General features: G+C 34.4%; 3 protein-coding genes across 7 annotated transcripts in view; 2 read left to right on the top strand and 1 right to left on the bottom strand.

Moving 5' to 3' along the window:
- DCL4 (dicer-like protein 4) overlaps window positions 1-10157 on the top strand; it is a 33817-nt gene extending 23660 nt beyond the window's left edge. For 4 of the 5 annotated variants that reach the window (XM_010324849.4, XM_069299790.1, XM_069299788.1 and 1 more), the window contains 6 exons: window positions 1035-1493; window positions 1617-1889; window positions 3052-3378; window positions 7579-7891; window positions 7964-8078; window positions 9716-10157. In XM_010324849.4, coding sequence (XP_010323151.2) covers window positions 1035-1493; window positions 1617-1889; window positions 3052-3378; window positions 7579-7891; window positions 7964-8078; window positions 9716-9869 — 1641 coding nt within the window. In that variant the 3' untranslated portion in view covers window positions 9870-10157. 5 annotated transcript variants of the gene reach the window in all.
- A 581-nt stretch (window positions 10158-10738) lies between these two features.
- Window positions 10739-16615, top strand: LOC101256302 (DNA replication licensing factor MCM5). The gene is made up of 18 exons (XM_004242509.5): window positions 10739-11122; window positions 12292-12435; window positions 12533-12712; window positions 12788-12886; window positions 12992-13128; window positions 13240-13345; window positions 13563-13697; window positions 13770-13847; window positions 14039-14143; window positions 14268-14359; window positions 14442-14574; window positions 14670-14765; window positions 15017-15108; window positions 15200-15290; window positions 15413-15522; window positions 15737-15866; window positions 15964-16065; window positions 16259-16615. Exons 1-18 carry the CDS (start codon window positions 10823-10825, stop codon window positions 16340-16342), a joined length of 2214 nt encoding a protein of 737 aa, XP_004242557.2. The 5' UTR covers window positions 10739-10822; the 3' UTR covers window positions 16343-16615.
- Window positions 16616-17547: 932 nt separating this feature from the next.
- Window positions 17548-22058, bottom strand: LOC101256010 (leucine-rich repeat receptor-like protein kinase TDR). Its single transcript, XM_004242508.5, has 3 exons — window positions 20940-22058; window positions 18332-20369; window positions 17548-18068 (listed from the first exon to the last, which is right to left on the bottom strand). The coding sequence occupies exons 1-3, from the start codon at window positions 21486-21488 to the stop codon at window positions 17764-17766; spliced, it is 2892 nt and encodes a 963-aa protein (XP_004242556.2). The 5' UTR covers window positions 21489-22058; the 3' UTR covers window positions 17548-17763.
- Window positions 22059-26037: the final 3979 nt, after the last annotated feature.

Genomic DNA, 26037 nt, shown 5'->3' with positions numbered 1-26037 from the left:
AATAACTAATATATATATAATAAACAAGTTAATTTAACTATATAAAATTTGTCTAGTCAATAACTGTAAAATGAAATGGGACAAAGGGAGTAAACATCTGATACATTCATGGGTTAAAAATGGAAGGGGTTAAATATTTTGAGAGTACCTAAACTAGAAATTGCTGTTAACACGTGTTGAGAATACAATTAATAATAAAAGTGTGCACTCCCAAACAACTTAATCTTGTAGATGCAATGGTCACACTCTTCATCATGGCATTAAAGCAGGCAAAGGTCCTGTGATCGAATTTCACACCACACATATCAAAAGAATTTCCACGTGCTTGGCCCATGAAAAGGAATCAGGTCCGCATGTGAAGGGGTGTGTTGAGAATACATCAAATAATAAAGTATGCTCTCTCTAACAGCTCAACTTTTAGATGAGATGGTCACACAATTCAACAACACATTAACACATTACGTTCTTTTAATATTTAATTAGCTGGTAATAAATGCTTTTTTATTTTTCATCACTGAAACAATCCTTCTAAGTTTGTCTGATGTCGTTTTGATGCTCCTTAATATTCCGTCATAGCTGAGATTTCCTTTTGCTAGCATGAAATAATGTTTTACTCATACTGTTATAAGTATGATGTCCTCACAAATATCTGAATGTTTTCAAGAGAAAGCCATACAACATAAAACAAACATACTCACCATCCTAAAATAACTCCCTCTATTTGTAATGATCTTTGTTGTTGGATTCTCAAGTTAGACAGTTCTGCCCTCAGTTTACTTTTGTGATAACTGTGACAGCATTTTGCATATCAATGATTGAAAGTAAATATGAAATCATGAATATAAGATGAAACTGCATATCTCAAATGAAGTTTTAGAAGTCAGAGGGGCAATTGTGGTATAACATGAGGAGAGGGAGTCATAAAATACTACTTTAGTGCGACTTTATTTGTATACATATGTTTTATTTATGTGATTTAAGATGTTTATACTTAACTCAATTGGCTTGGATCTCTACATTTTTCTGTGTCTCAGGCATATATACGTGATCAATCATTTGAACCCGACCACTTCTATGTATTAGGACGTCCGTGTCCTGTAACCTGTAACAAGCAAACAGAAAAAAACATACATGGTCTGTGTGGTAGCGGAACAGATGGTGTAAAGACGGAAGTTAGGTGTAGCAAATATCATCACTGGCTGCGTAAGAAAACAATTGCTGATATAGTTGAAGCCCTTGTTGGTGCTTTTGTAGTGGACAGTGGCTTCAAAGCAGCAATTGCATTTCTTAAATGGATTGGTATCCATACAGATTTCAAAGAACCACAACTAAAAAGTATCTGCTCTGCAAGCAAAGTCTTTATGCCACTTGCTGATGAAATAGATGTTCTTGGCATTGAACGTTTATTAGGTTATTCTTTTATCCATAAGGGTTTGCTTATTCAGGCATTCATACATCCATCTTATAACAGGCATGGAGGGGGTTGCTATCAGGTATGAAAGTGCTCTTCTTAAATAACCTACTTTTTTCTGAAACCTTCATCGTTGTTGCGTAAGGCGAGCTAGGACTAACCTTACAGCAACTTCTCTCTTTGAACATTTGATTTTATTTAACAGAGATTGGAGTTTCTTGGAGATGCTGTCCTTGATTATTTGATCACATCTTATCTGTACTCTGTGTACCCAAAACTGAAGCCTGGCCAGTTGACTGATCTGAGATCAATTTCTGTAAACAACAATACCTTTGCAGTTGTTGCAGTACGTCAAAGCTTCCACAGTCATATACTTTGTGATTCTAGCGACCTCCGTGAGTCAATTACTAGATATGTAAATTTCATTGGCAGACCAGATTCTACGAGAAGGCTGGGTGAAGAGCCATCTTGTCCGAAGGTATTCAACATACTTATTCGTGAAGTCTTATATTTGATGGATGATTGAGTTTCTTAAACAGAGTTGATAATACTTTGCGTTGGCACTTAGATGTAGTATAGAAAATTTTCCCTTCATCAAATAAATATAAGAAATTACATTGAAGTGTTCCTTCAAAAGAATTCAGGTATAAGGATTTGGGTCTTAATAAGCTGGATAGCAAGTCATGTAAGTACTCAAACATTTGTTTGACAGTCACGTTGGAAGGCTCTATAGACCATAGATTCAACACTCCATAAAACAGACCCAAGAGCTATGATGCTCTGATACCATGCTACTGAAAAAGGTAGTTTAGGAGAATTACTTGTCTATTATCCAAAGAATACTATGATCTAAATACAGATAAAGAAGCGGCTAACTTAGGGGACTAGATGTTTAATCCCTTGAAATCAGCTAGAATATTATATACAAGGAAACATGTAACTTTATGATTCTTTAACGATGGCTTTTGTGGAGGAGATGGACATTCAACCTGTTGTAGATTAATGTGAAGAAGCCAGATCAATATTTTTGTTAGAAAAATCTGTTCAAGGGGGAGAATTTCAGATGTTTTTCCTGGTTTTCTTACCATAAGTGGGGTTTTCTTTTTCTTTGAAGGTAACACATTTATCATTGATATTCTTTCTTCTCCTAAAAGGAATTTATAAACCCCTCTTCTTTGGCTAATCCTTTCTTTGGAGGAAAATTTTTGGATTTCTGTAAGTTGAGGCTCCTTTCTTCTCACTTGGTAGCATCCACATAGTATCCCTAAGGGGTTAGAGAGTCTTGTTTATGGGGAAAAATTTATCAGACACAAGTGTTATTTTGTTGGTTGCTTCTCTCCTGAACAGTTAGGAAAATTGTTCAATCACCTCTAGAAGATGAACCCTCATAGTGACCAAATTAGAGAAGGATTTTGTACATTTCAGGAATAGCCCCTCTTCCCTTATTGATATTTGGTGCACCCTCGAGGTTCCTGTGGGTATAGAAATTGGTTCCGTTCGTAACCATATCTTTTTGTGAGATTTTCTACTTTTTGGTTTACTTCTTGTATACGGGTACTTTTTTGCTCTTTGCTGATAAAATTTTACTTGATCAAAAAGATGAACCTTCATTTTGCACCCATGTTTACTGGTTAGTTCAGGCCCTCGGTGACTTGGTGGAGTCTTGTATGGGTGCAATCCTACTTGACACAGGGTTTGACTTGAACCGTGCTTGGCAAATTATACTCTCCTTCTTAAAGCCCGTCATGAGCTTTACCAGGTTGCAACTTAATCCGACAAGGGAACTCTATGAACTTTGTCAGTCTTTTGGCTGGAATTTAAAGTTCCTGCCGTCAAAAAAAGATGGCAATTTTCTAGTTGAGGCCAGGGTAAATGGGGAGAATGTTTCTGCAGCTGCTTCTGCTCTCAATATTAATAAAAAATCTGCTCAAAGAATGGCTGCACAAATAGTATGCTCAAGCTTGAAGGTATGCATTTCACTCTTCTATGTTTTTGTGTGCATCTTGATTTCTGCTGTTAGTATCCTAAAACAGGTACTTACAGTTGACTGTCTCTGTTTTTTTCTTCTTGTTGAAGCTCTTTCTGTATGTTATCTGAGCAAATTAAATGCAGGGGTTTCACCTGTTCAGCTTGTTTATACTTTTAAGAAAAATGAAATGCTGAATAAACTGTAGCTTGTTTCCAGTAGCATGCAGTATATACTTGAAATATTGCTTTTCAGGAAAATAACAGTCTGGTGCTGACAATTGATGAGTTTGGTTGTCTTTCTGGTTGATTCTTCATGCTCATTTAAAATAAGGAAAATAAGCTTTAGGGTGAGTTGTTAAGTGTCATGTGAAATTGAAGCCTGAAGGTTTACTTCTGAAAAACAGGGTGCAGAATCTGTGATAAAGGTATTGAGTAAGTCATTATGTTTCAAGTCATTGATGAGTTGAATCACTTGGTTTGTTCAGGAAACCTTGTTGCTGTGTCGATTCTTAGTGAGATTCTGATTTTTAGGTATTTGGGTATTGGTTTAGTGACTAACTAGAATTCTGAGGTCTTAAAGGGAGGGGCGTTGTCGCTGTATTATGCTGAATATAGGTGCAAATGTAGAACATACCATGAGCAAGCTCAGCATACACATCTTGACTTTAGGGGAGTGTTGATGGTAGACAATCCAGTAATTTTTTTTAATGTCCCACCAAGTGATCGAAGCATGAAATATAGTTAGTCATGCCATCCTTGTAAATTCTTTATATAAATAGATCGAAGCATGAAATAAAGATAGTTATGCAACCCCATAAATATTTTCTCCCTAGTTACATATCCTTTTTTTTTTTTTTTTTGAGAAGGAAGTCTTGTATTATATTCCAAAAAATCAAACCTGCCACAACTTGTTACAGGTTTACTAATTACAAATAAGAAGAGAGTATCAGGAAGATCTTTAATCCTAAATAACAAAAGTTACAAGGTGCCTAAAGCATTCATTACTGATTCTAGATCTTCCGTGTACTCCTGTTTACACCAAAAATGAAAGAAAACCAAGCAATTCATCTTCATCTTCTGGATGCTGTTACATTTGTTCTGGAAGCATCTGAGGTTACTCTCTTTCCACACAGACCACCAGATACAGGTGGGGATGATCTTCCATCTTTCATTATGACCAGAAATGTAGGCAAAGCTACTCCATATCTTCAGGGCCTGGACAATCTTGGCATGGCCCAAAGTAGGCCCTTCGAATCGATGAAAATGCTCCAGAAAATATTAGTGATCCTACTGTGAAGAAAGAGGTGATTGACTGTTTCAGCCTCTTCTCCACACAGGAAACACCTGGGACTTAGTTGGATACCCCTTTTCATGAGGTTTTCCCTAGTCAAAACAAACCTTGTCCATCTTCCTCTCCCTGGTCTATTTAATGTGATCCTGACAGTTCCCTTCTAATTTTGTTTCTTGCAAACATACTATGTCTTCTTTACCGTCTTTTTTTTGAAACTGGTAACTTTAGTCTATATATCCACAGGTATACTACAGCAAAAGTGTAGTTCCCCTTCAAAAGTTTTACAACTTACAGAATAAAATAGTCTTAGTCTAAACTGTTACCTATAACTAGCACATCAAAGATATCTTCTGTCCTAGTTAATATATCTTGTTCACACCAAAAATAGAAAAGAGCTAAGCAGTCCATCTTGATCTTCTGTAAGCTATTCTGCCAATTTTCAAAACTCCTGTTGTTTCTCTTTTCCAAATTGTCGACCAAATACAGTCTAAAAGTTGTCTCTTGATGATTCTTTTCTTGCCATGATCATTCAGTCCTCTCACGTTCCATGAAACTATTTTAGCTTTAGTCCCCTCACATTCAAGAGTTTCCTTCTCATGGGCTTCAAAATCAATTTTGAACATCTTACTGAGTTTTAGCAAATTTTGTTTGATCCAGGCAGTTGTGTCCGACTCCTTTTCCAGAACTGCTTCAGTCTGTTCTGCTTGTAGTGGAGATACATCTTCTACTTCTCACAGATCCCCATTGATTGACGGGTCAATAATTGATAAAAGTTGTTCGTTGATTGGACTCTCTCCCCTTTCGTGTCTCCTTTCCCCTCAGCATTGAAACTCCCTTCTTCTTCCCTAGATAACACTTGCATGTTGTCGTCGATTTCTCTAGCTGAGCTTTGCCATCTATCGGCGCCATCTGCAAAGTCCCAGATAGATTATCTAACTGATTCAAAGGGGCTTGCTCGACGTGAGTTCTATTAGTAGCATGTCTATTCTTTCATTAACGGGCTCATCCACAATATTGTTGTAAATAAATTGGGCTGGATCAGGCCCAATACAATATTGTTGTCGAGATGCCTAAACGGTGCAGCGTATCTCCCAAATAATTTATTATGCTCCTCATGTGACTCCATGTGGGGTTTAAAGTTTGAAATATCCACTCCCATTCCCTGACCCCTCTAGTCAATAGCTGTCAACTGTCCAACAGAGTCTATTACCTCACAAGGCTCTAAGGACCACTGGACAAAATTTTTGTTTGTGCCATTGAGTTTTTTGTCTCCAGGTGCTAGAAACAGCACCGAAGCTCTTTTGATTCTTTCCAACCAAATAGGGATAAAGAAATTTAGACCCTCTTTCGAGATAGTTACTTCACTTGGATGTTCTGACCATCCCCTCTTCTTCTACTCGAGCCCATTTAAGGTGATTCTTCAAACCAGTCACAAAGGTCTCCAATTTGTCGGAAAATTTCATTCGACCATAAGTGAAGAGGTAGCCCAATCGCTCTGATCCAAGTCGTTTTGCTCTTCTTTGCTGCCTGTTTGCACCCAGGTATAGGGTTCCACCATTCCAGCTGAACCCAAGATCTCTTCCAGGTCCATCCTCCTTGAAGTGTCAGCTCCGCCATATTCCTATTGGGGAATCCAAAAGGAAAGTACTGTCTATCATCTTGTAGATTAAACCCCAATAACTTTCTTCCAAGTTGACGGTGCCTATCTGAGCCAAGATTGCAGAAGTTTCCTGTGTTACATCTTCCAAGCTAACCTCTAACATATTCAATTGTAGCAGTAGTGGAAACCTCCTGCCTTTTGATTTCTGGAACGTAAGTGTTAGATGACTGCCATTTACTGTCCTCAACAACCTTGGCATACGAGTGGTTAATATCAACCATTCTGTGAGGAGCTTTTAATGTTCTTGGTGGTTAGTAACTAATAAAGTTTCCTATCTTGAGTGTGATGCCTTTCCAACCAGCATCAGAAGCTTCTGGCAGTATAACTACTGCTCTATCTGCTCCTTTTAGAGACAAAAGATTTTCCATGAGCATTAAACTTCCATGTACTAAACTACTCTGCCATTTGGTCCTTAATTCTCCATCTCCTCACAAGATTCTTGGTTGTCGTTTGAGGCTTTTTTCAGGACAAAACAGATCCACTCCATCACTTTTTTGCTGAGAGTTATTCTTCTCATCTTATTTCTACTATGCTCCACCCAATCAAACCAGACTTCCTCGCCAGATGACCATCTGGTAATATCGAATGACTTGAAACAGACGTGGAAATAAAACCTATTCCCCTACATGTCTGTGGAAGGTAACTGAGGTGAAGGAAGGGAGAAAGCTATCACAGAAGGAGATAGCTGAGGGGAAGGTGGGTACTCTCTCTCCTAGAAAGTAGGAGAGAGAGAGTTTTGGGGAAGTGTGCCTGCGAGCATTTTTTAATTGCTTTCTTAAGTATATCCAGCGAAATACTACTTAAAATTATTGATTTCAACATTTGAAGAAATTCGGATAAAGCAATTGATTTGTTGCAGTTGCGAATTGGTCTGTATGGATTTAAAACAAGAACTTGAATCCCCCTAAAATGGCCAGTCAACACCTGTTAGTTACATGACATTTTTAATCTGTTGATGCTTGTGACTCTTGGTTTATACTTTCTGGCTGGTGGACGATTTTGCTTGCTCTCCTTGCTAGATCATTAACCTTAAAATCCAAGCTGCTTTATTTTCTTTACTTCTCCCAACGGTTGTGTGCTGATCAGCTGTTATTATAGAGGGCAAGAATCAATGTTTCTTTACTATTCCTGTGCCCATCTGTTTTATCATTGTTTCTTCAGTAATTGCTGTTTTAGTTTCTGTCATCTCTCATATCTGACTTCTTTTATATAGCTATTTGCAGTTGCATAATGTCTTCCATTGTGCAGGCTCAAGGATACAGGCCCAAGTCTAAATCACTGGAGCAAGTGCTGAAAGCAGCTATTAAGATGGAAGCTAAACTGATAGGATATGATGAAACACCCTGTGTTCTTACTACTATTTGTGATGACTTGGATAAGCATGAAACATCTGAAAGTGATTGTGACTTGAAAGTATTCCCCATTAATGAGGAACTTGCAAGAAGTTGCAATTTCAAGTCTAAGTCTACGAGAAAGTTGTTGTCCACAGAGGCATCTGTACAATGCAATTCTGACCAGACCACCATGAGTAATGGCTCTAAGGAAGATGCAAAAGCTACAGGTATCAATAAACAAGGATATCTATATCTGCTCTTTTATCCATGTCATCATTTCTTACTCCAAAACACTTCAGGTGGTTCAAAAACTGAGTCGGCAAAATCACGTTTGCATGAAATTTGTGCTGCCAACTGCTGGAAACCTCCTTTATTTGAATGTTGCAAGGAAACAGGACCAAGTCACTTGAAAGAGTAAGTACAGAACTAGTGAAGAGTGGTTCCTATTTTCATTCATTGATTTTGAGTAGATTCCTGCAATCATGCAAGTAAACTAAATAGTGTCCCCTGTCCTTTTCATTATTGGGGTCTTAAACTAAATATATGTATGATGTTCTAAATGTCTTTAATTTTGTGGTGTCTTAAACATGCCAGGTGGGATGTTGAAACTGAATAGTTGCCTAATTAGGAAAGATGCATTCTTTTTTTAATAGACTACAAAGGAAAGTAAGACAAACAAATTGAAATAGAGGGAGTAGTAAACAAACTGAATTAACCAGTTACTTAGCTGCAAAATATTGCGTTTTATGAAGTGGCCCAATATTTGAACAGACAAAGTATTACAGAATTGTTAGCAGATCTATAGGATTTTATTTTTTATCTTCCTTGGTTAGCACAAAGTATATATGTATTTATATGATTTTCTCTTTGAAAGAAATACATGTCTTCGATTCGATTAGTTGGTATTAGAGCCAGGTCCATCCGTGTTATGGCTCTCAGTTCATGCTTCAGTTGGGGCTCGGCGTGAAGAGGTGGGGGTGTTAGAGTTCCACATTGGTTTTGGTTGGGTAACAGACGGATGGTATGCTTATATGGACTTATATGGACTTGACAATCCTCCCTTATGAGCTAGCTTTCGGGGTTAGGTTAAGCCCAAGTGTCATAACTAACTATCAGAGCTAGGTCCATCGCTGCTCTTCTGGTCCACACTTCAGTTGGGTATGGGCGCAGAGAGGATGTTAGAGTTCCACATTGGCTGTAGAATGGTTTAGTGGTTTACTTATATGGACTTAGCAAATCCTCCTCATGACCTAACTTTTGTGTTTGAGTTAGGCACAAGTGCCACATCTTTACAACTGGAAACTACATTGATATAATACATGAAGCCTAGTGTCACGGACTTGGACTTTTACTAAGCACTCCATGCTTGAGATGGCAGTGACGTGCAATCATTTTGCCTCTTCTTTAAGTCTCTTTTGACAGAGCTTATGTGGTTAATTTCTTGCACCATTTGGTTGTTCGATAATTTACTTGCAGTTGCAGTTGTTACTTTTAGAAGTTGTTTGGTATGAGGTATAAGGTATAATAATCTAGAGATAAAATGTAGAACTATTTTATCATGTGTTCGATTGGAGTTATTAGGCAATTATTAGATTATTCATCCCACCATTTATACATACTAATTGGATAAGTTATCACATATTCATGCTGGAGTAATTAGTCAACCATAACTTGTTCCCAACCAAACAACCCTTAGTTTTTGGTACCTATGAATAAAGAAAAATCCTTGCTGGTCATATGGTTTAATGTTGTCCATGAGGTGGACCCCTATATTGTCTATAAGGCTTTCTTATGATCTGACCAAGAAATGTTTACACCACCAACCCCATCCTTGAATATTGATTATTTTTGTGCTGTGTGCACCCTAAAATCCTTGACATTTTAGTGCCTATGGAGTCATAGAGAGAAAGGGGGAAAGAGTGAAGAAAGTAAGTGTATGTTGTGCCCCCACCTGCTCATATTTATGTTTTGCCTCGAATAACTGCGAAATTTACATGTTCTCTTAACTGTTTATGTATGTTCCCTTCATCACTATTACAAATAATCTTCAGGTTTACTTTCCGGGTGTTGGTAGAGATTGAAGAAACATCAAGAGTTATAGAGTCTTATGGAGAAGCTCAAGCGAAAAAGAAAGATGCAGCTGAGCATGCAGCAGAAGGGGCTCTTTGGTTCTTGAAGCAGGAAGGATATCTGCTCGACAACTGAGTGCGCTTACACTAATTTGAGTGTAATTTACAAAAAATGCAATTAGGCTGTTTATTGCAACGATAATGTGGCTGTATGTCAATTCCTGTGTATAGTGCATAGATGTTGTATATTATTGGAAGAGGTCGTAGAGCGATTTAAGGGTTCTTTAAGCTCTCTCCCTGTGTGATTGCAAATAGAATAGGTGCTAAGTGATGTAATTTAACATATAGTTGGGAAGGTACATAAGGTCTTGAAATGATAATGTGGCCTGTTATTGGTGTAAGGTGAAGTTTCATATTTTTGGTATATTCTCATAGTAGTTCCTTCTTTTTCTTCTTTGCCACTTCTTTGTTGGTTTTTCTCCCCATTTGCTGAATTGAGTGATATTTGGAAAAAAAAAAATAGCGCTTGAACTTGAAAAGTAATATATGGCGTTTGGACATGAATTTCATCTGGAAAAATGTTGCCAAAATTTGTTTTTGTGTATTTTTATTAGAAATACAATTTAATGAGACATTTTGAATAGTAGTAATGTTTATGATGGCAAATTAACAAACATAGGAATCGCGTTCGAGATTGACAATGTTTGCGATTCGCTTGTTTAAAATTTACAAATTAATATAGATAGTCACATTTTTTATTTCCTTTAAAGATGTATATAGAAAATTACAATAATATGTTAGGTTTTAGTAAGAAACATGATATTGTCAAAATAATAATAATAATAATAATTACATTGCCTCTAATAAATTACCAAGTATTTGAAAAAATTAAAAATAAATAAGATCTTAACTTCCCCGCCACGTGCTACTCACGTGCATAGTTTTCCCGCCAACTGATTCCCGCCAAAATCACCCTCTCCTTTTGTTAAACCCTTCCTCCAGAAAGAGAGCCAAAGCTCACAAACAAACATAGAGAGAGTGGAATTTTAGTGAGAGAAAACGAGAGATTTCTAGAGAGAGAAAGGAGAGATGTCTGGATGGGACGAAGGAGCAGTATACTACAGCGACCAAGCTCAGTTTCCTCACGGCGGCGGAGCCACCGGAGACGCTGAAAATGGAGGGGCGAGCCGCCACGTCATACTACGGAAGTTCAAGGAGTTCATCAGGAACTTTCCTGATAAATCTCAGCCAAATGTGTTTCCTTACAGAGAAGCTCTTCTCGAGAACCAAAATTACCTTATTATTAACCTTTCTGATCTCCTTTCCTATGAACGGGACCAAACCCTACCTGAACTCCTTCGACAGAACCCTGCTGATTACCTTCCTTTGGTATGCACTAGTTATATTTCTGTCATGTTGTTTAGCAGTATGTGGATGTAGATTTGTAGTTGATAAACTTGAGAATTGATGGATTTAGTTTGTATTTTTTTGTTGAAAATGAATGGTTATAATTTATGACTTTGAATATGTGACTGATGAACTTGGGAGTTTAATGGATATAATTTGCTGTTTTGTTGTAATTAGATGTGGATTTGTTGAATTGAATGATTATGACTGAGTTGATTTATGGCTGTGAATTTGTGGTTGATGAACTTTAGAGTTTAATGGATTTATTTACTGTTGTATTGTAATGACATTTTGATTTGTTGAAAATGAATGCTTATATTGGAATATGACTTGTGTTGATGTTGTAAAAAAATTACTGATTTATGGTTTTTTTTAATGGTTTGTTATATTGTGATTGTGTGCATACTAGAAGCTTTTTGCACTTGCAGTTTATTTTGGATAGGATTAAGTTTGTCGTGACAACTAATGATGGCCAGATTGATGTATAGTCAAGCGTAATTTACTCGATGCTTAACAATTGGATGCAGTTTTCACTAATTTGGGTTTTCAAAAATGTTTATGTATGCATTTGTGGAATTTGCATATGTTTGCATTTTGAGTTATTAAATAGTTGCATTTGGGTTTGGGGCATTGTTGTTAGGTATTAGTTAGGTTGCAAATGGGTTTGTCCATATTCACTGCTGAAAGGCTACATTACTGTTTGAATAGAGGCATGAGAAAGGGTTCCCTTTGACATAATAGAACACCCCTCTAGATGCAGATATATTACTTTATTTATTTCTAAAATGTGAAGTGAAGAATGACAGTTACAATAATTGAAAGGTCTAATAAATGTCTAGCTATGTCCTCCTATAGGTACCTGCAGTGCTGTAAATGATGCAAACGATACTATTCATTTGTTATAGGTGAATGGCTCGTGAAACTGTGGCATCTATTGAGGAATTGTTCTAGATACATATTGGCCTTCGTTATTCATGTGTAGTAATTCAGTGTATGTGGCTGAACTAATAATAAACTTTTTGTATGTGAAAAGTATGGTTAAGATCAGTGTATCATTGTCTTAAATTACATGATATGTTGATATATGATTTATGTGGATTTCAAAAATCAACTACTGAATGACACTTTTTTTTTGTATCCTGGGTTTATAGTTTGAAACTGCAGCAGCTGAGGTTCTTGCCAGTTTGAAATCCAGGGTAGCTAGTGAAAGTGGAGAAATGGAGGAGCCGGAGATTGGTGAAGTACAAATACTCTTGAGGTCAGAGCAGGATTCAATGTCAATGCGTTCCCTTGGGGTTAGTTTCTGTTTGAACTTCGCCTTTTTCTTGATTATCTTAGACTTTCTCTAATTGATAAACTCATTCCCATATTTCTAAACCTTTTTTTGTTTAGGCACAATGTATATCAAAGCTGGTCAAGGTATCTGGGATTGTTATTGCTGCATCAAAGACTAAAGCGAAGGCAACTTATGTGACCTTGCTATGTAAGAACTGCAAAAATGTGAAGATTGTCCCATGTCGTCCAGGGCTTGGAGGAGCTATTGTACCACGTTCCTGTGATCATGTTCCTCAGGTTTATAAAATGGAAACTGGGAACTCTTAATTTGAAGTTTATTAGGTGATATTCTAATGGTAGGAATTTTTGCAGGTGGGGGAGGACCCATGTCCTATTGATCCATGGGTAGTGGTTCCAGATAAAAGTAAGTATGTTGACCAGCAGACACTCAAGTTGCAGGAGAACCCTGAGGTGAGGAAGCATTTAGTTGCAGAAGAGAAGCTTAACTGCAATCAGTATAGCCTTCTTTATGTCATATTCTCATTTTATTTATGTTTTTTGTTGATGTAATTATAGGATGTTCCTACTGGAGAGCTGCCAAGAAATATGCTTCTATCTATAGATCGTCATCTTGTTCAAACTATAGTGCCTGGTACAAGGCTTACGATAATGGGAATCTACAGTATTTTTCAAGCTTCGAATTCATCAACATCGTAAGAGTCCACCAACTTTTAAAAGGAATTCAATTTTGTAGTGTTTGTCACTTCATTTTTATCAATTTTTTTTTTAACTTCGGGGTTACTATGTACTGAACTGGGATGCAGTCACAAAGGAGCTGTTGCTGTTAGGCAGCCTTATATTAGAGTTGTTGGATTGGAAGAAACAAATGAGGCCAATTCTCGAGGGCCAGCCAACTTCACAGTAGATGAGGTAATTTCTAAACTATCAATACATGTGGTGATTGAGAGCTTTAAGGTCAAGAGAAATTTGAACGTTATTTATTTTTGTTGCCTCTTTTCAATAGCACGGCCCAAAATCCTGTTTGGAGTCTTTGGACAACATTTTTTTTTTCACTTTTAGTGTTTTTTTTAATCTGAATGGATATTATTCACTTGTGCATCAGTTCTCATGACCTTCCTTCTTGCAGAAAGAAGAATTCCTGAAATTTGCGTCCGATAGTAATGCTTATGACAAGATATGCTCAATGGTTGCTCCCTCAATATTTGGGCATGTTGATGTCAAGAAAGCTGTCGCATGTCTTTTATTTGGAGGGTCAAGGAAGGTATGCCAAATTTCCTTCAATGTCAATGTTCTTCGTTTATTTTTTGGTTAATCTCTAACTCTATTTGTGCAGTTCTTGCCTGATGGTGTAAGATTAAGAGGTGATATCAACGTATTGCTCTTGGGGGATCCCTCGACTGCTAAATCACAGGTCAGTTAAACTCATTGGTTTAAAGGTGGCATTGTTGACATGAAATTCCATTTTCATGAGAGCCTTTTTTGTTTGCTGAAGCATGAGTAATTTAATTTGGCATTTGGTTTGCAAGGTTTTCTATTGTTATTCATCCTTATTTCTATTTCCAATGCAAATGAGAGTCTGAATTATTTTATTTTACCGTGTAGTTTCTAAAATTTGTGGAAAAAACAGCCCCAGTAGCTGTATACACATCAGGCAAGGGATCTTCAGCTGCTGGTCTCACAGCTTCTGTAATTAGGGATAATAGCTCTGTAAGTCTCTATATTTACCTTAGTCTAGAAGCCATTTCAGATAAATGTTCCATTTTCAATATTTTCAAATGATGAGTTTCTTTATAGTTTATCAAAAATTGATAAGTTTCTTTTTAACAATCAGCGTGAGTTTTACCTAGAAGGTGGAGCCATGGTCTTGGCAGATGGAGGAGTTGTCTGCATTGATGAGTTTGACAAAATGAGGCCAGAAGATAGGTAGATTATAGTTAGAGCTCCTTCCCTTTTTGTACTATTTTTTCTCATGAGAATTTCTAAAGAGCTTCTTACTGGTTACTAGAGTGGCTATTCATGAAGCAATGGAACAGCAAACGATTTCCATTGCGAAGGCTGGAATTACAACAGTCCTTAATTCAAGAACAGCGGTGCTTGCTGCTGCTAATCCTCCATCTGGACGCTATGATGATCTCAAGGTTTCTATAATTCCTTTCAATTGTTTTATGCTTTTACAATTTTCTGCATATCGTGTTGGCATAAAGCAGGATCTGAAGTGCTTTTTTCATTGCAGACTGCACAAGATAACATTGACTTGCAGACAACAATTCTTTCAAGATTCGATTTGATTTTCATTGTGAAAGACATCAGGAAGTACGATCAGGACAAGGTAAGACAATCCTAGCGCTCTCAATTCTGTTGATGAAATGAGATTTTCGTGGTGTGGACTTCACTTTGTTCAAGAAATTAGGTGTCTAGATTGTGCACATAGTGTACTGGGCATGAAATCACAAATAAATGGGTATTTAATTTCAAAATTATTTTCATTGATGTAATTTGAAGAAGACTTCGCTATTGCTTATTCAGTGCTAGAACATGCAAGAATGAGTCTTCACTTACTGAGTGTTTCTTTCTCTACAGCGTATTGCTAGCCATATTGTCAGGGTCCATGCATCTGCTGAAGCATCTAGGGATGACACGAAAACTTCTAAGGAGTATAATTGGCTGAAAAGGTTGGTACCTAATATGGCTTAAAGTTGTGCACTTCATTATTATTGTAACTTGTAAGGTCTAGATGTTGAAGCAAAAGTGTTCCTGTTGCAGATATATACAATATTGTAAGACCAATTGCCATCCGCGACTATCAGATTCTGCAGCCTCAATGTTACAAGAAAGTTATGTCAAAATTAGGCAGGTAATTATATCAGCAGGCTAACTATGGCGATTGTCCAGAATAAGACATCCAAGAACATTTCTTGATTATGAAAATGTTGTACATCTCTCAATGATATTTGTTTCTTCTGTTGTCTGCTTCAGGATATGAGGCGGCAATCAAATGAAACTGGAGAGGCAGCAGCAATACCAATTACTGTGCGGCAACTAGAGGCCATAGTGAGGTTGAGTGAAGCTCTGGCAAGAATGAGACTGTAAGTAGCCACAACTATAAGTTGCATCATTGTCGCTTGTTTAGAATCAAATGCTTCGAAGTTTATCATCCTGCTTTATTAACTATGCGTTTAAGTTGTTTAGGAAAAGTCCCTTTTCCATGTGTTTCTTTCACTGTTATCTTTATTCTTTCTTTCAGCTCCTATACTAGCAGTCTTTTAATCAATAATCAGCTCTTTCTTATCATGATTTTAGCTCCCAAGTTGCAAATGAAGATCACGTTTCAGAAGCAATTAGGCTCTTCAACACTTCTACAATGGATGCAGCACGATCCGGAATCAATCAACACATAAACCTTACTCCTGAGATGGCAAATGAGATAAAGGTTTGTCTCTGGTGCAACCAATACTCGCATTAACTTTCCCAGCTTTACATCCTTCCAACCACAGAATCTAACAGTGTTAATTTTTGTGGATGAATAGCAAGCCGAAACCCAAATTAAGAGAAGAATGGGTATTGGTAGCCATATATCAGAGAGACGACTAGTTGATGAACTGACCAGGATGGGCTTGAATGAATCAATTGTAAGAGTCGTCCTTTCAATGTTTTACATATATGCCTTTCTCATAATATATTCCCTTGTTTGCTCCATTAATTTGATTATTGTTAGTGCCTATCTGATTACTCTTTTGGTAGTAAACTAGTAGAAGTCTAGATTTATTCATTGATACATTACTCTTTAGACCTTGTGCTGATGCAAGTGCTAAACATTGTCAGGTAAGAAGAGCACTGATAATTATGCATCAAAGGGATGAAGTGGAGTACAAACGAGAACGGAGAGTCGTTGTTCGAAAAGCCTAAAGAGTTTATATCATATAATTTGATGCCCTTAAGGAAATCAAGCAGGAATATTTGAATTGTGGATTTAAATACTGCCTCTCAACATCTCTATACATTAGTGAACTGCAAGTGTAAAAGGTGTAGGTATGCACACATGCACTCTGTGTCTGGTTTGAGTTATTTTGAGCAATCTAATATATTTTATTTGTGACTGCACCGGAATGCTGTAAACTTTTTCTGCAATTTCAGCAGGATATGTAGAATTGGTTTTTAATGTAATTTATTTAAACTAAACTCGCAGACCTATGCAGCAAATGATGGTAGGATTTTGCACTTGAAAATGAAAAGTGAAATTTATGAAGTTTTTTAAGCTTGGAGGGGTTGGGGTGGGGGCTCAAATTAAATCGAGCTACACATTCCGTGTGCTTAACGAGGGTATATTCTTGAATTGTTTAATTCGATTTTAGAATTTGAATCCTAACTTAATAAGGGTAATGCAGTGGTGAAAAGAGTGAAGACAATAATACTTTTTAATTAGGAGATGAAAATTGTAATTTTATGGTACATAAAGATCTTCTAATGGGCATGTGTATGGAGGAAGATGTATTAAGCATCATTTTCATCATGCTAATACATTATTTTTATCGATTTCCTCCTAATTCAAAAAACAAAACCAAACATCGTATATTAAATTAATACATAAATAACTTTATACGATGTTTAGAATCCTATCAACCAAACAAGTTGATTTTTCTATCTAAATTAATACATAAATAACTTTATACAATGTTTAGAATCCTATCAACCAAACAAGTTGATTTTTCTATCTGAAATAAAACTTTTACTAAACCAATGGAAGAAGTATTTAAAAATTAAACTTGTGTTTGATCATTAATATAATTTTAAAATTATTTTTAAATCAAATTTGAGACATGATAGGACAACAATTAAAGGATAATTATTTTTTTTATTTCCTACATGATACGATTAGATTTTTTTCTATCCTCAAAGGCTTGAATCCGAGACTTCTATCCTCAAAGGCTTGAATCCGAGACCTCTGATGAGGATGAAAAAATCTCAATCATCCCACCAAAATCCAGATAACTCTTAGTGACGCGGTAGCATAAAGTAGCACATGAATATGGGAATAGTTACTTTATAATAGTATTTCATTCTCAAGAATAAAGTTGAACAATGGTTTGAAAACATCTAAAAAATAAAAAAGATAGAATAACAACCCTTATATTGCTGAGGATAGAACTTACTTACATTCCTCTACTTTACATAAAAAAACATTCTATTCCTGACAAAAGAAAAGGCATCAACTTCTTGACTAGATGAAGTAACAAAAAGCAATTGAAATAAAAGACTTTTACAACATATTTTGTGCTTCAGAATTTCTAATCATGTCTAAATATTGGCATTCTAGTTTAAGAACATCATTACCCTTGTTTCTTCAAACAAGTAACAAGCTTTAGTGCATCTTCTATTGATGGCCTATCTGAAGGTCTAACTCTGGTGCAAAGTGAAGCAACTTCAAGAACCAGTTCTATTTCTTCTTGGACCGAGCTCGATGGAGCAACATCATTCTCATCCAAAACCTCTCTCAAAAGAACATCTTTGGAGGTGTTCTTAATGCTCGTCGCTGCATTTGACAGCTTCCCGTTGGTTAAGATTTCCAGAATGAGCTCACCAAAGTTGTATATGTCCCTATAAAGTTCTTCCTTTATAGCTTGCTCGATTTCACCTGTAAGACAGAATTAAACAAGATTTACAACCAGTGATCTGGAATTACGGCTATTAACTTATGTTAGTCAAATTAAGATTATTAAACACTTCAATTAGATGAAAGGGAGCCTTCGAGCAACGGTAAAGTTGTCTGGTCACATGTTTAGAATGTTTTGTGCACCGAGCTGCCTTTTTTTTCCTTCTTCTAAGATCGCTTCTATCTGAGTATTTAACGAACATTAATGCAAACTACATCTTCTACTAGAAAGTATAAGTGCATACCTGATTCATTTCCAACTCGTGCTACCGACGGACCATTATTTAATTGTATCAAGAATCTAACACCGAATTCAGTCAAATGAGGTTCCATGTTTTCATCAAACATAATGTTATTTGTCTTCAAATCCCCATGAGGTATCGCTGGGTAGCACTCATGATGCAGGAAATACAGTCCCTTAGCAATTGCCACAATGATTTTATGCTTGGTCACCCAATCTCTCTTCGTCCTGATCCTTTCGGCCAGATTTCCATTAGGCAAGTAGTCACACAACATGTAAGCCATACGCTTATTGTAGCAACATCCCAACAATCTGGTCAAATTCTTGTGCCTTGCATTGCCCATCCTCGATATCAAGTCCAGCATAGCCTTCATTCTCTCTGTCCTCCATTCGATCTTCTTCACCAAGACGGTAATTCCTGTTGGCAGAACAGCTTTGCAATCAGAACCAGCGAAGGGTGGCACCATATCCGTGGTTTCTTCGATAGAATTGAAGCTCCTCAAAACATCATTTGCTGTAAACCGAGGAAATCCACTAAAAGAAACCATTTTCCACTGCCCTTGACCTCTTCTTCTGAAATAAAGTACTCCGAAAAATGCAGCTGTAATAGCCAACACTATGATACCACAGGTTATGAAAACCCATGCCAGCTTTTGCGTCTTTCTGCTTCCTAACTCTAGTCCATTCGGTCCACGACAAGGCCTCAACTGTGTTCCACAGAGCTTAGGATTACCCCAGAAGGCACTACTATCCATCACCTTAAAACTCTTATCAAAAGGAATCAAACCCGAGAGATCGTTGAATGACACATTAAGAAGTTGTAAGCTGGAAGAACTTCCGAACTTGGCCGGAATAGAACCGCTAAAACTATTGTGTGACAGGTCTACAACACTAATATCAGGAAGGCTAGCAAGTCCAACAGGTATTTCACCACTTAAATTGTTGTTGGCCAAGTCTAAGCTCAGAAGATTTTGGCAGTTGCTTATGCTTTGAGGGAGAATCCCGGAAACATTGTTCATACTCAATTCAAGAACCAGTAAAGATTTGCAAGGTCCAAAAGGAGGAAAATCCCCTGAAATGCTACAATTTGTAGCTGAGAAATTCTGTAGTGCGTACAAAGACAATGTCTTCTCCGAGATTACGCCTCCAAGATTTGGATTATTAGACACATTGAAGTACTCAAGCTTGGAAGCTAAGGAAATATCAGTAGGAATCCCTCCAGTGAACCTATTTCTAGACATATCAACATATGACAAATCAGGAAACTTGCCAAAGTTCAAAGAGATATCACCTGAGAATAAATTGTCTTCGATACGGATCCGAACAAGAGAGGAACAATTGGAAAGTGATGGAGAGAGTCCACCAGTGAAATTATTCGAAAAAAGGATCAACCTTTGTAACATCCCACCTGAACATATACTTGGTGGAATGCTACCTACAAAATAGTTTGTCGAAACATCAACATATTTCAGCTTTGAATATTTGCCCAAATCTTTTGGGAGTGAACCTTTAAACCAATTGTCCCATAAAAGAAGTGTATCAAGCTGTGGAAGCTTTGCAATTCCTTCAGGAACAGTTCCACTTAAGTCATTGTACATAACACTAAGCAACTTTAGATTTTTCAACTCGGAGAAACTCTCAGGGATTGGGCCTGAAAGATAATTATCAGAAAGATCCAAACTTGATAAAGATATGATGTTTCCAAACTCCCATGGAATTTTACCACTAAGCTGATTTCTAAACAAAAAAAGTGACTCAAGATTGGTCAAATTAGTCAGCTCTTTTGGTATTGAACCAGATAAATTTGCACTAGCAATATCAAGATACTGAATCTTACTCATATTCCCAAGTTCCCAAGGTATGGTTCCTTCATATAAATTATAACCAATCTCCATATGAATTACTGTTTTCAGCATCCCTAATTCTGGTGGTATTTTACCACTCAGAGAATTTCCAGCTAAGTGAATGAAATCAAGATTCTTGAATGAGCCATACTCAGAAGGAATTGGACCACTGAAATAACTCCCTGCAAAATTCAGTACCTGTTGGGATCGGAATAACAAAGCGTCATGCAGAATCCAACAAAGCAAATCTTGAACGACGATAAATGAACAGGCAAACAGAACTATCCTAAAACAGACATAAAACTATCAGTATAAAAGAAAGATATAATGTCAAAAACACGCCTAAACTATCTTTTTCTTTTCCGCAAATTTCAGAATCCAAACTATTAGTTGTCACTTTTTTTACCTGAACTATTATCATCCATGTATTAAAATAGACCTATAATTGAGGAAGGAAAACTGAACTATCACCATCTATGTATTAAAATAGACCTATTCATTCAGGAAGGAAAAAGGAACAACTCATAGTTGAGGTGCGTTTTAGTACACAACTAGTTAGTATAATTCAAACAGGAAAAGAGAACAATTGATAGTTAGAGTGTGAAACTCACAGAGTTCAAACTTGTTTTTGACCATTAAAAAAAGTATAGAAACTATGGAGAGAACTATCACTCTCCTCTATAAACAAGACTACACTGTGGGTGCTAGTTAGTGTGTTATGTTGCAGAAATTAAAGTTGTCAAAAAACAAAGCAAACCCTAACAGTACCTTGAGTGACTCAATTTGTGAAGCATCTTTAGGCAAAGGACCAGAGAAGCTGTTACTAAAAGCATCAAGAATGACAAGAGAATGAAGATTTGATATCCCACTTGGGAAATGACCAGAAAAATTGTTCCTGCTAATATCCAAGCTTCTCAAATTACTCAACTTGAAAATCCCAACAGGGAGTTTCTCAGAAAATGAGTTATGACTCAAATTCAGCTCAACAAGGTCTGAAAATACACTAAATTGATTCTCTGACAGAATCCCACCAAGATTTTTCACAGAAAGATCCAAGCCAATAATCAAAGAAGAATTTTCATTACATTTCACACCAGACCAAGAACATGCATAAATTTTATCAGTTGAAGCAGAAGGCAAAATCCAATCTTTCAAACTGTTGGAATTATCAAGAACTTCAGTTTTTAAGCTCAAGAGTCCTTGTGTAAAAGGATCAACAGCTAAAACAGGGAAAACAACAATCAAAGAAAGAAAAATCAAGAAAGTAGTAGTGATGTACAAAGGCTGAAAAAGTTTTATCCCCATTGGGACTTGCATCAGTAGTAGTAGTAGTGAAGAAGAAGAGAAAAACACAAGAAAATATGCAAAAATTGTGTCACCCCCTTGTGTAATATTTCTACAAGTTCTTTTCTTGCATTGGGAATAGAGAAAGATTGATAAAAACCTTCAGGAATCAACAACAAAAACAAAAAATCTTGATTAATTGTAATAAAAGTATAATTTTGAGGAGCAAACACACAATTTTTTTATTTTTTTTTTGAAGTTAATGGTTATCTCGGTAATTAGTGAAGATGCACATAAGCAAATTCACAACACTATGATTATATGAAAAATATTCTCTTTCATTTATTTTTACCCATCATGTTTCATTTTTTTTAGAATTAAATAACATAAATTTTAATTAATTTTTTAAAATATATCTTTTTTTATGATATTAATATGAGAAAGATTATAACTTATGATATGTTTTATATATTTTTAAAAAATTTAAATTTAAAATATTAATTTAATTTAATTTATTTTAATTTTAAAGATTAATTCTCGTAAAATAAAATATGATGAATAAAAAGGAAGAAAGGTGTATAATCTTTTTAGTTTGCTTTAAATGAGGAACAAATAAGGGTCCAATATAAGAAATTACTATTTGTTTAATAAGATTATGTTTGCCATTAGAGAAAAAATTATAAGAATTTGTTTTTTTGCAATTATTTTTTGGTGAGGTGAGAAAAGCAAGGCAAATGGGGACAATGGACCATCTTTCTTTATTGTCTTCCTTTTTTTTTTTTTTTTTATCAATTCAATCCAAATCCATGCACAAACGGTTATGAAATTCTACCTTTCTTGGAATTTTGCTTTAGTACAATTATTCTACTAAATAAATTTAAATTGGGAAAAATAGTGAAACACTTTATTTGTGGTAATTAATGATGTGACACTCAAAAGAAAAATGTTTCTAAAGTTTTTTCAACTTTTAAGTGATGTATTAGTAGTAAACCTTCATTTGTACTTCATTAGTTATAAGTTGTCTATGAACTAAACCATTTCATAAAAATGGTAAATGCAAGAAAGGCTAATTTTGGAATGATAAAGTCCAATTTTCAAGGCAATGCTTCTTAGATGGATTTATATATCATGTATATACTAGACTAGAGTCGATAACAAATACAATTTTTTTCTTAATTTGAAAAATATTAAAATATTCAAGATTGTAGGGTGTATAATGATTGAAAATCCTATTAAACGAAGGATTAAATAAAACTACAACTAAAACCTATACATTTTTTTTTAAAAAAAAAAAGGTAGGGTGATTAAGGCATAATTACCCCACAAAGATATACTCAAGGCTCTAGGGATTAGATGGGTAAACAATCAATTACTAGGGAGTATTATAATTAAGTATCTTATTTTACTTTAATAAAAAAGCAATTGGAGAGGGCCACAAGAGGGGAGTGACATAATACTAGGAAGCTTGTATATATATTTTTATTTATGAGAAAAAAAAAGTGTTAATTAATTAGAAAATATTTTTTTTCTACATAACTAAGATATAGCTGTTGTTGTCATGATTGTTGTGCATTATTTTGTGGTAGGACTTGGTAACTTAGTAATAATTATTATAAGTAGTAGTATTAAAGAGCACAATTAAGCACTATTTAGGAATATATGCAATGATTACCACTAGGAATGCTAAAATGACACTTTTTTATAAGATGCAAAACTAGCTTATAAATGGTTATTATCAAAGAATATGATGAGGTTGATGGTATCTTTTCACTTTTAATTAATCAAATGTCATAACTTTTAATCCTAAACATAAAAGTAAGAAACTTATATAAGTGTTGAGAAAACGATTCAAATTGAACTTGTGATATTGTACAAGGTTTTAGGTTAATTGAATGTTCATCGTGATAATCTAATAATCTTTTATCAGGTTAAATGTTTTTCTTTGCTATCCGATCATAACAAACAATGACATATTAAGTCTAATTTCATAAATAAACTATGAAAAAGTTAAAAATATTACACAAATATTATTCCTTTGATCTTGAGTAAAGTAAATACGATAACATTTTCCGCTTAAAATATTCGAATCTTTTAAGTAAAGTAAGTTATCCCTAAAAAAACTGTTTTTTCCCCACTTTTGTGTCATTGAAGCCAATATTTATTTTTTAGTAAATAAAAAAATTGAGAAAGAAAAAGGATTAATTACGTAAATAAACCATTGTATTATGTAGTAACTAGTGCTAGGATAAAATTTTCACCATTAAAGTTTATCTAACAAAATACACTATAAGTTTTTTAATTAGTTCATAAAAAAATATTTTTAATAATGAGATTCATTCGAACTTTCTTTCTCCCCTCTGACTTGCTTCGGCCCCAAAAATTTGAGTGTAGGAGTGAAGAATTATAACGTGAATAATTAAATTGAAATTGATAGCTAAATAAGTTATTAATTAAGATTCTTCACGCTTATCGAGTAATTATAAGAAATTTTTTTTATAAATATTGATTTATTTGATATAATAAAAATAAATTTATAATTTGAGTGTAAATGACTTAACTAAAAAAAGAAAAGCCTCGAGATTGCACTTTGGCTCTAGCCATATAATACGTGCATTGATGTAGATCATTGCATGCATCCTTCATGATCTTGTACATTAAATCACTCTTGTATTTGACCCTACCCCCCTACATAAATATCAATGGTATATCGGATGAATATTTTTTATCAAAAAATTATAATACAAGAAGTAAATATGTGATAATAATAATAATATATTTAATGATAAAGTGAAATATAAAGAAGATGAAATACACACAGACTTAATTGCTACTATCAACTTAATCCAACTTAATAATAAAATCATTAACTTTAAGATCGACTTATCTTTCTTCATCATTGTTAAAAAGAAAATATGATATTTCTTTTGTCCAATTTTTAATGAATCAACAAAAACGTTTATTATGAGATGAATAATTACTATCGAACTTATATTTGGATGCAAGGGAGATTGAAGTTGAATCTATGCTATTTTTCATATTTTCCCCAATATCTTTAATTTAATAAATAATTTAATATAAAGTAAAGCAAAAAAAAAAATTAATCTATGACAGATGGAATACAATATCTTTATTTTAAAATATTTTTTACCTTCTAGAAATTGTGATCCACCAGAAATTACGCAACTTGCAAACTCCAATGCTATTTGAGTAATAATTTGTTATTTTGTTTTGATATACAGTAGTGAAAGTCAAGAAAATATTTGAATTTAAATTATTTTTTCTCATTTCCCTAGAAAAAAAAAAAGAAGAAAAAAACAAAATTACTTTCTGGGAGTGACAAAATACAAGTCATAAGTTAGTTTTAAATAAATCCAAAAATTATTTACGTAATAATAGTATAATAGGACAAGCCAAAAGCAATCTGATCTCTAATTATAACTGTTTTTTTTTGTTTTGTTTTTTTTTTTGTATTTTTCACTTACATGATTTAATACTCGATATTTGTGAAAATATTTGTCATTATTATTCATGCAATTTAAACCTGGTCTGAATTGTATTTATTGAATTTGTAAGTATTAATTTTCACGGGGTTTCCCTTGCTCTTATTTTATTTGTATTCGTGGAATATGTTATTATTGTATTATTGACATATTCTATACGTAATTTTGGTACATAAATAAGTAATTCTTCAATTTTAATTTTTGTGACATATTTTAGATTTGAGATTAGTTTGGTAAATTTATTTTTGATCATAAGTTTTTTTATATCTTTTAAATATTTTTGATTGTCAATTATTGTAACTTATAGTATTTTTATGCGGTTTATAAATATATAAATTTTATTTTATAATTTTTGAAGATTTCATAAACGATTTTTCAATAAAATTTAAATTTTCAACTCAGAAAAAATATGTTGAGTAAATTATAATCGAAGGAGTAATTATTTAGATTAAAATAAGAAAAGAAATAAATAATAGCTAATATGTAAAACTTGAAATTCAAATATGTATTTTGAAAGTGATATGAACCTATTTGGGATAACAACGCACTACCTATAAATTTAAATATCATTCACAATTATAAGACAGAGGAATAAGAATAAAAATTCTCTATTCTATCTACATTTCTTACATTCTTCTCTTTATAATAATATTATTTTGAAAATGATTTTATAACACAAAAATATTTTTAGTCAATTATCTCTAAAATTTAAACAAAGATGCCTTAAAGCATAACAAAAAGGCCTGTTTTTCTGTTTATTTTTACTAATCGATTTTAAGTTTCATACTATTTTAAAAATAATGACGGATATAAATATTTTATTATAATACTTATATTAATTGAAATGTAATTTTATGTTTCAAGAAATAATTTGAAAATAAATAATTAATATTGAAATCAAAATAAAAAACACTATGGCAAAACATAAGCATAGATTTCGAAATGATTCGTGCAAAGAAGACTTGTTTTTTTCTTTTTTAAACTATAAAATTCCCTTTTAACATTAACCAAAACCAAAAAAAAGCAAAGAGTTAATTATCATATTACTCACTGTTCCAAAAAGACTAATATTTTTTTTAGTT

This window comes from Solanum lycopersicum, chromosome 7 (genome assembly GCF_036512215.1).
Source record: "Solanum lycopersicum chromosome 7, SLM_r2.1".
NCBI classification, from domain to species: Eukaryota; Viridiplantae; Streptophyta; class Magnoliopsida; order Solanales; family Solanaceae; genus Solanum; species Solanum lycopersicum.
The sequence above is the reverse complement of the archived record's forward strand: the minus strand, read 5'-3'. Positions and strand labels throughout refer to the sequence as shown.

Bases quoted from the DNA above. Each gene is read 5' to 3' on its own strand.
- LOC101256302 (XM_004242509.5), top strand. From the start codon at position 10,823: ATGTCTGGATGGGACGAAGGAGCAGTATACTACAGCGACCAAGCTCAG. The intron at 12,713-12,787 runs GTTTATAAAATG...GAATTTTTGCAG, and splicing joins CCTGTGATCATGTTCCTCAG to GTGGGGGAGGACCCATGTCC. The intron at 14,766-15,016 runs GTAAGACAATCC...CTTTCTCTACAG, and splicing joins GGAAGTACGATCAGGACAAG to CGTATTGCTAGCCATATTGT.
- LOC101256010 (XM_004242508.5), bottom strand. From the start codon at position 21,488: ATGCAAGTCCCAATGGGGATAAAACTTTTTCAGCCTTTGTACATCACT. The intron at 20,370-20,939 runs GTACTGTTAGGG...CGATCCCAACAG, and splicing joins CACAAATTGAGTCACTCAAG to GTACTGAATTTTGCAGGGAG. The intron at 18,069-18,331 runs GTATGCACTTAT...TCTGTCTTACAG, and splicing joins ACGAGTTGGAAATGAATCAG to GTGAAATCGAGCAAGCTATA.